The sequence below is a fragment of the Ammospiza nelsoni genome, chromosome 3 (genome assembly GCF_027579445.1).
Source record: "Ammospiza nelsoni isolate bAmmNel1 chromosome 3, bAmmNel1.pri, whole genome shotgun sequence".
In the NCBI taxonomy this organism is placed as follows: domain Eukaryota; kingdom Metazoa; phylum Chordata; class Aves; order Passeriformes; family Passerellidae; genus Ammospiza; species Ammospiza nelsoni.
The window spans coordinates 13,000,603-13,013,616 of record NC_080635.1 but is presented as its reverse complement, the minus strand read 5'-3'; the positions used below and the strand labels follow the sequence as shown (position 1 = coordinate 13,013,616).

The following is a 13,014-nucleotide window of genomic DNA, read 5'->3' as shown; positions in this document are numbered from 1 at the left end:
TTGAGCAGTCTCATATTTTCATTTTCTTTGTTCTTCAGTGCTTTTGGCAGGTCAGAGCAGTCAGTTTGTGATGCTGCCCTTTATTCTTGGTTGAGTTAGTTCTTCTCTTTCCTTTTGTTGTTTTATTAAATCTTGGCTGGAGTATCCTGGCTTCAAAGAATCTCTCCTGCTTGCAGTCCAGACAGCCTTTGTTATCTTTTTCATGTTGCACTTTCAGTAGAGCCCTTTGCTTGTTGACCCCTTTGAGTCTGTGTTTAAAACCCACTCTGTATGGAAGAGGGAGACTGTGGCGCTTCTACTAAATCTTGGGTGAATGCAGGAAGTAGTTCACATAGTCCATGAAGTGATGCTCTATTACCCTGAAGTAGCCAGAGAGGGGAGATGCAACAAAAAGCTCAGGAAATGCTTCTGGAACTAAACAGTCACAGTAATCAAGAGTGAAAACCTTTTAACCCACATGTAAAAGTTCACTGGAAGCAAAGCACGTGTAATTGAGCATAGGGATGCATGTGAAGTGCAAGCAATTAAGCCAAACAGTGGCCTGATTGAAAGGCAGGGGTTTTAGAGCTCAAGCAGTAAAGCATGGCATTATTTGCCCCTTCTGTCACACGGAGATTCCCCTTCTCTGGGTGGGAATCAGCTGGCATGTACAAGGCTGACAGAGGAGCATGGGATGGATAGGCATTTCCTCATTTTGAAGAAGAAATCCATATGCATGTCATTAGAAGCTGTACTGGTGTTTGGGAACCTAGGAAACCACATTGCAATTAAATCCAAGGGAAGTGCTGTCATCTCAGACGCCACCCATGGCAAAACTAATTGCTTTGCCACAGCTGATAGCTCCTAGGTGTGCACAGTTTCCAAACTGTCATGGCCACCCACTCCTCAGTGCTTCACAAAGTCAGAGAGCTGGCAGAAGTGTTGCAGGTGCCCAGGGATTACTCACCTTTGTGTGGAAGCTGAAGACTCAGTTCTGACCCCCATTTCCAAGAGAAGAAGGCAATCCCATCTCCCTCAGCCCAGCATTATTGCTGTGCAGGTGCAGTCACATGTGCTGATTTGCTTTTCCTTCCATTTTTTCGTGATGTTCCCTGATGTCTGCATCCTCGGGCCTTGGAGGATGTTGTGGTACCTGTAGATCACAAGGAACATGCCTGTTTCTTCCCAAAGTGTGTGGCTCTCTCTCATAAAGACATGCAAGAGGCTGGTACAGTTGTACCTGCCTGGGCTGTAGTCTTGCATCTCTCCTGCAAGATTTCATTTTGTGGTGGGTTGTTACTGCTGCTTCTGCTTGGAAGTCACTCCAGAAACATGAGCAGATTTTGAGAAAGGCTGTGCTCTGCTCAGCTCGAGGGAATCTGTGACTGAATCTCAGTGCCATGCCTGATAAGTAAAAGCCAAGCTGCAGCTTTGGTGTGGGCTGTCAGAGGGAAGGGAGGAACAGCAGAGCTGCTGTTCCTGCGTGGGGGTGGATTTGAAATTAGCTTGAAATGTTATTGCATGCACCTCCATGGAGTAAGGTGACTCTGCAAGAGGGACTGCTTTGTGATTAGGATCCAGATAGTTTCATTTTGCTGGTAGGCCCTGGGTCAAACATTTTCAAGGGTATAGTTGTGCTGGAAAACAATACAAACAGATTCCTGTTTTGTGCTTTTGGCTGTGTTTAAAATAATGAAAATATTTTTCTGGTGCTATTTTGACATTTCAACTAGCTGTTTCTTGAAAGCTACCATTATATTATGTAAGTTAGTACTAAAATTGGCCAGATTTCTTTAACATCTGAAATTATTTTTGTATGTAAATGTACTCACTCTCAAAAATAAATATAACGTGGATGTAGAGCAATATAGTTGAAGTTTGCCTTCTCAGCCAGGTTTACAGACGTAAAGATGTTTTCATCCTTTCTGTTTATTAATTCAGTTCTCTTTTCTATGCAGAAGTGTTGCAATTTTTTCAAGGCATGTAAGTCAATAATATAAATCATTCCTTGAGTGCATTCTGAGCCCCATGCTTACACCTGCAGAGTGTGTCTCTTTTTCTCCTCTGCTCCTTGAGCTTCAAATAACTTAGAAGCGTACATGGTAATAACATTGACACTGAAAATTTACGAGCATGAAAAATGCAACATAGATATGCCTCTAGCTCAGCCTTTCATCTGCTTTATTTGACAGAATGTTCTTAGCATACTTTCTTGTTTTAAAATGTTTTTAAAATCTATACAGCTTATTTACTGTTATCTGTCTTCTCTTGCTCCCTTTCCCATGTGGCTTTTGTGTCATTGGATCAGAGGGTCTATAGCATCTGAAATCTCTTGAGTGCTGGTCGTTCCACAATCCCCTGACAGCAAAATTCTGAACACTTTCTCTTTTGTTGTTGCTTTTATTTTTCTCTTGGTCTGTTTTCTGAAATGAAGTAAGAAATAATGTGAGAATAAATGGATAATCTGTTCATATAAAACATGAGCTTCTCTTGCCTGCCTAGGTATTTTAAAGCTACATAATCAGATCAGATAATTAAAATTCTATCATTTACAAAAGGTTTTTGCTTTCACACCTGAGTCTTCATCTAAAGCAGAAGTGTCTGCAGACTACAAGAGAGTCTTATCATGCATTGTTGTAGATCTGGCCAAAAACCAGGAACAAGACCTTTTGATCCTCTTTATTATTCATAAGAGTCCAAGCCTGAATTGTTGAACAGTGGTAATAGATGTCTTTGCTTGTACTGTTGTATGCAGCCATTTCTCATTTCTAGTAAGAAAAGAATTTTCGTCAGTATGATAAACTTCACATGTCAAAGGTAGCTCATATGCATGTACAAAGCTCACTGAGACTTGGCAAAGGGGTCTGCAGCTATTGCCTAATTCTGTGCAAATCATATCCCAACTTGCAGCTTCAGTTTCTGCTCAACAGTGAGATGTTTTCCAAGCTCCTTTAATACCTGAGCTACGTTTACTGGGTCACTGCATTCACAGCTGAAAACAATTTCTACTGTTTCTCTTCCAGTGAAGAAGACCCAAGGGAACAGTAATGGTTTTTAGGAGAATAAACGTCTACATTTCAGGAATCCACTGCTCCTTGTCAGGCAAATTTTGAGCAATTCCTTTGAGCAAGCATAATGGAGAGGGTGAACAAAGACCTGGGGGCATCAGAATTAAGTAATGTGCTGTCTCACAAGATGAAAACCTGTGGTCTAGAGTTGAGGTGTTGCTGGCCAGAGAGCCACCAGTGAGATCCAACTCCTGCACTTCCTGGGAGGAAAAATGCCTGTAGACTCTTCTCTGTCTTCTTAAAAATACTTTACTCTAAGCCCTGTTTGAAGTATGTTTTTCTTTTCCAGTTCCTTTTTTCCCTTGTGTTAGAGATGACCAAGTATCAATTCCTGCCAGGTAGGACCATAATGCTAATAGTCAGCATCACTGCCATGCAGAAAGGGAGGAAAAAGAAAGAGCAGCTCTCCAGAGTGTCACTGCAGAATGTTTTATTTATGCTGCTGCAAGTGTGTGTCATTGGTCCTCGGTCAGGCATCTCAGAGATAGTTTATGCTGGAATGTTTCTAGCCATTAAAGTAGATTCACAGGTGTCAGCAAGTTCAAACTTCACCCAGAAGGTTCTTGGTATTTTATTTCTCTTTTTTTGCATAAGGAAGTAAAATGGAAGGCTCAGTTCTCAGGTGGTCTTGAAATTGTGCAGCTTGTGCTGGAAAATCTACCTTGCTTGTTTTTCTTCACCTGCCAAGCCCTGTTGATATTGATAAGGATTAGGTTTTTGAGTTTTTTTCTTTCTGGGATGAATCGAGTCCCCTATTTGTCAGTTCAGAAATTCCACCAGCTCAGAGGCTAAGGGGATTCTCAGAAGGCGTCTTTCCAGATGGTGTTTGCAGTACAGTACATGTAGCCATCTGACCTGAGTTTTGCCTCAATATGCTGTGTATTTACCATGGGCTCTCCCTCCCTGATTTTCCCCAGATCAGTTTAGACCATTTCATTTACTGAGTCAGTGGGTTTGCATATGTAAAGCTGGTCAGCAGCTCTGCTGGGCTCTAAAGCCAGAAAGCAAGGTGCCATTGAGCCACTGCCTACCTTCTATGCTTAATTAATTTCTCAGTGGTGTTTCTAGCATCTGAATATTTTGCTGCTAGTTTAACACAGAGGGAGATGTTTGATGCATAATGTTGGGGTATTCCACCAACAGCCCAGATTTAGATTTTTCCAAATGTGCCACTGCTCTGCTTGCAGGGCGCGCTGTGTATGTAGTGCCATCTGCCATCATTGATGCTGTATTCTACACAATGAATGCCAGCCCTATTCAGAAGTCTTTACTATGGTATCCAGCTCATCATCTGCTCTGGTTCACTTCAGCAGGTGTGAAAAGACCTGGACTGCCCTGCTGTGAAGCTTAGAAACCATGGAAATCACAGCCAAAAAATGCCCATTTGGACACAGTGCCAGTCGATTCACTCAGAGCCAGTTCATTAGAGTTTGCATATTGCACTTTGCCAATGAGCTGATCTCCCACATCTATTGCCAGCTACTTCTTTCCTTCAAACAGCTGACATGTGTGCAAAGGCATTCATTCCAATTCATCAATTGCCTCAGCTTTTGCTCTAGTGTTACGTTAACAGCTATCAAAGGCTCGCTCTTCCCTCACTCCTGGCCATGTAGATGTTGCCTCTTACCTTCTGGCAGGTCTCCAGAAGAGACAGAGGTCTGAAAGCTTCTGCCTAGAAGCTGTCTGAAGCTTCTGCCCTTCTGCTTTACCTCTCAAATTTTAAACTACCAAAATGGCACAGTGAAGTTGCTCCAACTCACCTGTATTAAAAATGTCATGTAGTGTGTTGCACAGGGAGTTGGCACTTGGGTCCTAAAAGTGGACATGTAGAGTCTCAGTAAGAGGTGTTGCTTTCTCTGGTATAAGTGGAGGGTTTTAAATATCCATTGGCATTCCAGACTTATTAAAACAAATAGTTAAGTCCTGATCAGTTTCCTAAAGGAAAATTTGCTTTGCTGGGTCTGAAAGGCATAAATTTTCACTTTAAATTGACACTAAAAAAATGCCTCAGTTTGTAGGCAATTGAAAATATGGAATATCCAACAATTTCTTGCATCTTGATTGTCACCTGTTAGGAGTAGCCACACAGACACCAAGTTTGAAGGCATCAGCCCCCTATACCATGAGCAGCCTCTCTCAGCAGTGTTGATTCTGGTTGCTGGGTATGAGTTCAGCCCTCCTCAGCTGCCTCCATGGCCATCATGTTGTGAATCTGAAATAGTTCCTGGCCATCCTGCTCGACTCTGCTTTTTCTGTCGGGGGTCTGGGAGGTGAAAATCCTCCCACCTCATGCTGTTGTTTCCACTGCCTGACACTGTGGAAATAGCCATGGGATTCCATTAATCCTTTCCCAGAACTGTGGTGGGAGTGAGCTGGAAGTCAGGCTTGACCAGCTTGTCCCCAGAAGTGCTGTGGGCACCTGTGATGGTTTGCTGGACCACTCAAAATCTTACACATCAGTTTGGGATGTGTGGCCAAAATAATGTGACAAAATGCTTTCACAGACACAAGCTGGCATATCTGTTTGTACATTTATCAATCCTTGGGTCATACAGTACAGTGGATTCCAGGCAAGTCCAGTGATTTTTGGACTGGAGAGAGAGGAGCCCCATGTAGATTATTCAGTCTCTGTCACAGTTTTGCAGTATAAAGTCACTTCTTTCTTTGTAGCTTTGGAGATAGGCAGATGAACTGTAGTCTTTACCCAAATTCAGAACTGATAATTAATGCAATGGATACCCAGAATTTTGTTCCACCCACTCCAAAATTGTGATCGTAAACTAGGAATAATAGCAACACTTCTGTCACTTTGATGCCTACATCTGATTTGGCTGCCAGAACAAACTTACACCATGACATAGGAACAGCAAGCAAAATTTAGCAGGTTTTTTTTATGCTGAGAAATGGATATGGATGTTCTGTGCTATCAAAGCAAGGAAGTAATGTTATCAGGTGTTCCTTTGTAAAATACAAACTGAATTCTCAGCCTCCTGACTTTGGTGGTGGCTTTGAAGTGCTGAAAAATAGAGTGCTTTATTTAATATGTATGGACACCAGATACTGTGCTGAACCACTTTCTTGTATCCAAAACATCCATCGTTAATGTAGCTTTAATAAACTCATTCCTTCAGCATTCTCACTTCTACTGGTTATTGAGATGAAACCCAGCTCCTGAATAGAATATATATGGGTGTTTTACTTGTGCTCTTGATCAACAAAGGGCTAGCTCCTTTTCTTTTCACAAGAAAATAAGAAGACTATGTTCATATACTCTGGATTGTGAAGTTGGCCTGATGTGAAAGATTGTTTTTCTTTTCATACAATGAGAGTGAGAAAGTCATAAAATGAGAAAACTACATGAAATAATTTTACATACAGGGATAAATGCATAGAAATTGATTAAATTACATTATCATAACAGAAATGTTAGAAAAATTGTTCCCTTAAGTATTTTAATTAATAAAAAACCCACCAAATTATTACTGAACTTTAATTGAAAAATCTGTATAAACTTGGAGGGAAAATAAAAACTGATTTTTGAAAAGAGTATCTGGGGGATGAGGATGTGATTACTAGTGATGTGTCTGCTTATTGCAGTCTTCTGCCTGTGTTTTTTGCTGCTGGAATATAAAAATTTATTACTGAATAAGTTGTTAGTCTTAACTTGAATCTCTTAGGTGGCATCTTACTGGAGTGTAGTCTTTGTACTGCTCAAAAGAGAAGTATAATCTTATCCCTGTAAAATTAGCCACATATGTGAAAGCTAAAACAGACTGTCTAGAATCAACTTGACAAAGAGAAAGCAAAAAAGCCCAGTAGTTTCAATGTTTAATAGCATATACTGAGTATTGCAGGCTTCCATATCTGTGGAGTTTCCTAAAGTGATTGATTATATAAGGATGGCAGAATCAACTTTTTGGTGATTGGAAAGCAAGGAAAGAGGAATTGATAACTTTGTTAACTTTTGAATAATGTTTGTGATGTTTATTCTCACATGTTCTATTTCTTCTAGCTACGAATGTCATGGCTCATCCAGGGTGTCCTGCTGGGAAATGTCTCCCTGGTGCTGGTGGAGAACAAGACAGGAAAGGAGCAGAGCTGGACGTTCTGGCATTCCGAGAACAGCGAGGGTTTGGGAATGTGGCAGTGGGTGATCTTACCTCTCCCAGAGATACTGGACAGGTATGAGTCTTCTCCTCATTCTGCATGATGATCAGCCCTGGCAGCACTAGCTACCTGGCATGAAAATGGCCAGCACTGCTCCTGGAAGCTGTTCCCTCAAGCAGAAGTGCTTTGTCCTCTGTGAGGCATCTTCTGTTGGAAGCAGACAACAACTGAATATTTTGGGCAAAGCACACAATTTTGCAGCTCCCAAGTCAAAGGTTTGGTTCAAAAACTGATTCCATGGCTAGTCTACAGCAAGGTGCTTAAATTTCTGTGTCTCCATTTCATTGACTGGGACCCACTCTTTGCACACTGTTCTATGTTGCACGTTTGGTGCTCCCGCATGGTTTGCTAGAGTTGGGTGTGAGCTCCATAGCTGACATTTTTTCTGGGTACCAAAGCCCCTGGTGATCAATGTGTCTAGATCTGAGGATGAAGAGGTGGGAAAAGAGCCTGCTGCAAAATCAGACAAGAATCCATCAGATGGATCAGCCTTTGTGTGAGCTGTAGCAGAAGCTCACCTTGATAAAGGGTTGTGCAAGTCCGTGGCTTTATTCTGACTTTAGGCACAGAAGGTTTATCTGGTAGCATATGTTTATTTAGAGTGTTGTTTTAGCTATTTCTTGCCAGTTATCTTTAAGGGAATACTCTCTTTCCTTGTTTGCTTTTAATATGTGATGTTTCTAGAGAAGGCACAGACATACTTCACCTCCTGCTGCCCTGGCCCTTAGGCTGCAAGATGCATCTACCATCTGTGTCATGAGCACTGGTGTCCCTTGTCTTTTTGGAAACCTGTGCCCTAGAAATAATGGATTTCATTAAGGGGTAGTTTGCCTCCTCAGAACTTTGAACAAACATTATATGAATATGTCTTTTTATCTCCCTGGCACTTGGGGATGCACATAGGCTGCAAATACAACAAGGACACCGCCAATGCTTTGGTCCTGAATGTATAATTAATATGTGTGCATCAAAGATTTTAAAAATGCCAGCATTAAGCTTATTGTGCAGTCACTGGTAAAGTACCATTTGTAAAAATACCTGGTTGCTTCATTCCCTTCAGCTGTGTTTCCTTTGAAGAATGGTTTATTTTGCCATTATTATTTATGTGATTTATTTCCTAGTGTTGCCAGAGGAATGTTTTGTACCTGAATTATTCTGTACCCGTGTACTATTGCTTTCCTTTAAATTCTCTCTGCTTGCACAGTCAGGCAGAGAACACTTTGATCTTAGGAGTCAGGCTAGCAGTGCTTCATGAGAAATCATGGATTCAGCTGATAACACAGTGCTGACTGTTATGTATAAGGTGCTGACACGCTTACTTTCCCATTGCTTACAGAGAAAGACAGATGGATTCCCTGAAGGAAGTGAGTTTGTGGGAGGTAAAGACATAAGCAAGGAAAACTTTGAAGTTTTGGTGTCTCTTGAAAAGTTTTCGACCTTATTTATTCACAGAAACTTCGCTATGTTAATGAATTTTTCTTCTAAGATTGATTTAATTGAAACCAATCCTCCCTGGGAAGAAAGAAGCCTCCTGTGAGACTTGGAAATACTGCAAGCATCTTTCTTACCATCTTAAAACTTGTTTCTTAGGAAATCTGGACTGCTGTACAGATTAGGAATGAATTCTATGGAAGTACACACCAAACTGGTACTGGTGAGACTCCAGTATATAAATGGAGATAAATGACAGTTTCATTGAACTGTAAGAAGTAGTTAATTGAACACAGTGCTGGTGCTGCTGAAAGCTTGATGTGTCTGTCTTTTTCTAAGTGGTTCCTGTGTCAGAAGCTGTGAGGGTCTGTGTTAGAGCCATGATGTTGCAGATTTTCCTACAGGAGGAGCTGAAAGTTTAAATTACCACAAAGGAGTAATGCTCTCGAGTAAAGCACACCAGGGTACCAGTTTCACACAAATTTAAAGCACATTCCATTGTGCCTGGGAAGCTGAATGGAAAGTGTTATTAATAACAAGATAATATGCTCTAAAACTGCTCAAAAGCATGCTTGTTTAAAAGCTGCTTAGCCATAATTTCCATGTTTGGCTTACAGCACTTCAAAGAATCATTAGGAAGACTTCCAAGAAATTAGATCAGCTCTATCTTTAGAAACAGACATTTTTTAAATGTTTGATATCCCTCAGGCTGTTGGGAGAAATTATACTTTGGCAGAAAATCACAGCTAGAACATTTCAGGTGAATTGGCAATAACAGAAAAGAGGGAGGAGTAAGAAAAAGAAGTAAAATTGTGGCTGAGGGATGGTGGATTTCTGGCTCTGGGTTAGCCTGGGCAACCTTGGACACATGCAATCACAATTTCACCCTGTGTGAGGTCTTACCTCTTCTGCATGGACTTGAAAGAAGCTGAAGTTCTGGCACTTTACATCTTCCTGAAGTTATCTACCTGCTTTTGTTCTGGCAGATGTTAGCAGAACAATCCTCAGAGCTCTTGTGTTGTGTTCACCAGCAGAGCTGATGAGCAGAGCTGTAGCCCAATTCCAAGTGCTCAGTATCCTCTGGGCATGGGGGAGGAAGGGCCAAGGGCCTGGTTGAGGATGTGCCATCAAAGCAGCTACAATTAAAGAAGCCAGCTGTGGGCAAGAGCTCCTTAAATTGTTGGGTGAACAGGTTGTGCCTACCAGGGGCAAAAGGCAGCACCTCCAGAGGTGCTGTATTTTAAGTTGCCAGTGAGATATACTCAACATGAATGAACAATCCTGGCTGTGATTTGTTATCCCCTGTAGAGCCACTTACCTCTCTCTAAAGGATGCATTATCTGCAAATCAAATAATCTGCACAGATTAGTGAAAGCTAGAGAAATGATTATTTGTACTTACTGAAATTTACACATTAGTGCAATACTACAAGATTTGGGTTGAGAGTACACCTTATTGTAAGATTGTTTGACTTAGTGGAAAATTACTATTTGTTGGAAAATTACTATTTGTTTTCCAGTGAAAAATGATGAGCCTGTCAAGGATTGTTCTTTTTTAATTCACAGAAATGCAGATAGGAAACAGTCTTAAAAGCAATGTTGTAGCTGGTAGTTTGGGCTTGCTTATTTTATATATTTGCTTTTAGTTAGTACATGTGCATTTAATTTTTAGTAATGATAATGTTGTGGGAATGTGACAGCAAGAGATGCTGACACAACAGAAGCCTGATGTAATTGAAGATGAGTGATTTGTGTAGCTAATAATTAGACATTCTGTTAGTTAAACACTGTGGTCAAGGTACAGCACATAGATAAAACACAATCACATGTAACTAAGTGATTCTCTGGAGCTTGCCCTAGGCTGGTGCTCACTATCACCAACACTTAGCAACTGTTTGCTACAGAGTGTGAGAGGTGGAAAAGGATTAACTCTAACAGGTTGAAGCCTGACTGGAAAATTAATACTTTAAGAAACAAATTCTAAATATCTTGATTTTTGCTCCCTTGATGAAGCTGAGGCCAGCCATGTGGAACAGCATGTAGACTAAAAGTTCTCTGTGCTCCTCTACAACCTGGCTGAAGCTGCCTGGAAGTAGATTCCAACAATTACAGCAACTGAGCCAGCCCAGTCCAGCTCTGGACTTTCAAGGCCTCTATTCTCTACTAAACCTGTCCTTTTCTTTTAAAGGATTTCACTGTAACCTCTGTAAGGGGAATCTGGTAAAAATAGCTAATATTAATAGTAACCTGTCCCACCTCAATGCAGTTTCATGACAGAAGAAGACTGTGTGGAAATATAAAAAAAAATTTAAAATGTTTACTGGTTAGAAAGGTTTCTTTGGCTTCCTTTCTTCTTAAGTTCAATTTTTTTGGCATTAAAACATCTAAATTTTTAGCCAGTCTCTATGAGTAGTGTGAGTAGTGTCCAGATGGAGGAAGGAATACGAGGAGTTTACTTGAGGTCCTTAGAAATTAAATTTTCAGTCATGAATAGCAGCACTATTTGCCTTGTCACTGATGGCAAGGCCAGGTCATGTCCTTATAGCAGGGAAGCATGTTCAGAAAGTGAAAAAACAATTTTCTTTTGGTCCCATAGTGCTTGGAGAGCTTCAAAATTATTTTCTTGCTGATGACCTTCTCCTGAACACAGACTGAGAATTTTATTATTTTGGAGGGGATCAGTAAGGTGACTTACCTGGAAGGCTGGGTAAGGATGAGAGGTTCCTGAAGAAGAAAGCAGAAATCCTACAGACAGCAGTTACCTCAAAGCGTAATATTCTGTTTCAACAAGTCAGAATTCACATCCCAACAACTGCATTTGCTATTTTGTTTTAGCTGGCTTCATTACCTATTCCAATTTTGCTGACTTCCTGGGTTTTTACAAACTACACTGGCTCTCGTTAGGTTTCGGTTTCCATATCCATTGGGATTCCCTTTCAGTCTGTGGGAGTGAGATTGTCTGTTCTGTCTGGCTCCTTCAGCAGCTCTGGTCTCAATGGCAGCCACAGCACCTGGCGAGCCTCTCACTCATTGCAGCAGTAAAAATAAATGGTCTCATCTCACACCCCTGTATCTCCACCAGCTGTGGCTAAGCACTCTTCTTGTCCAGTAATTTTTCTTGCATTGCTCTGTCTTTCCCTCTCACTCCTTTCAGAAATTATTTATAAGTTTCCCAGTGTCAGGTTCCCATTTGGAAAGAAAAGGTTCTTGGCAATATTTTTGACCCAGGGGCTTGTTTATCTCATGTTATTCCTAAATTTTCTTCCTATTCTCTAAGAAGAAATGGGGACCCTCCACCCAAGCTAGTCATGTGTCTGCCCACACATGACCACATATATATTAATTCACAGAATATTCTGTGAATATATATTAATTGCACATCACATCTGCACCCAGATCTCTTCAGTCTGTCTCCCATTGGCCCTACAAGCCCAGGCTGTGCTGCCCTGAGGTGGCCACAAATTATTTTGTTAAAAGCAGTGAGATCTTAACAACCAGATCACTGCTCTTCTGCTCTCTAGCATTAATTATGTCTGTCTGACTGTCCTCCTTCTGAAAGAGTTATTCTGAAAACGTTTCTGTGCATCTGAAAAGGGGGTTTTGTGACAGTGTGTGCAGAGTACCTGTGACAGATTTTGTACATGCATGGTTGTCTTTAATAACACCTTTGAATCTCAATCTTTATTACTAGCTGTTAAGTAACTTCCTGCATGGCAATTCTGTCATTATAACTGAGTTTGGTTAACATGCTTATATTTCTCCAAATAATCTTATTTCCTCTAAATGTGTCTTTTATCCCAAATAGTGAGTATTCCTTTGTGAAGTGAGCTAACAATGCATCATTTGTAACAGAGAAGTTAATGGGAACCCGAATGTAACAAGGGTTAGTGACCTGAAATTTCTCTATTCTGTGAATACCTCGGTCTCAAGCAGGTTCAGCTGTAATTATTTTAGCTAGGTAGGGAGAGAAATCATCTCCATCAGAGGCAAAACATTACCAGTTATGAAATGAGATTTGTACGTACAGACATGTTGTGTTCGTGTCACTGCATGGGGGATTGGGTACGGAGGAGATTAACGTTCAATCTTGGTTAATAATCCCTGTCTTTTATGATCAAAAGAAAAAAAATAATGATTATGAGGCTTTCTAAAATAATGGCATGAAGGCAGCTGCCTGAGTCTGGGTAATGAAAACTGAACTGTCTGTATGAGCCAGGGACAATATTTAGGTGAAATTCAGAGTAGTTACTGAAGGGAGGGAGCTGTAGAATTTGCACAAAATCAGCTTGTAGAGGTCTTCAATGGCTTTTTTATTCCCCTTTCATCAGAAGAAGATAGAATATGTGCAAAACCTAACATTTCTGTGCAAT

General features: G+C 40.8%; 1 protein-coding gene across 1 annotated transcript in view; it reads left to right on the top strand.

Moving 5' to 3' along the window:
* Positions 1-13,014, top strand: part of ALK (ALK receptor tyrosine kinase) — a 303,252-nt gene that overhangs the window by 240,145 nt on the left and 50,093 nt on the right. The window contains exon 10 of the mRNA XM_059468016.1: positions 7,060-7,229. Within this exon, the coding sequence (XP_059323999.1) occupies positions 7,060-7,229 (170 nt within the window). The remainder of the gene's footprint in view (positions 1-7,059; positions 7,230-13,014) is intronic.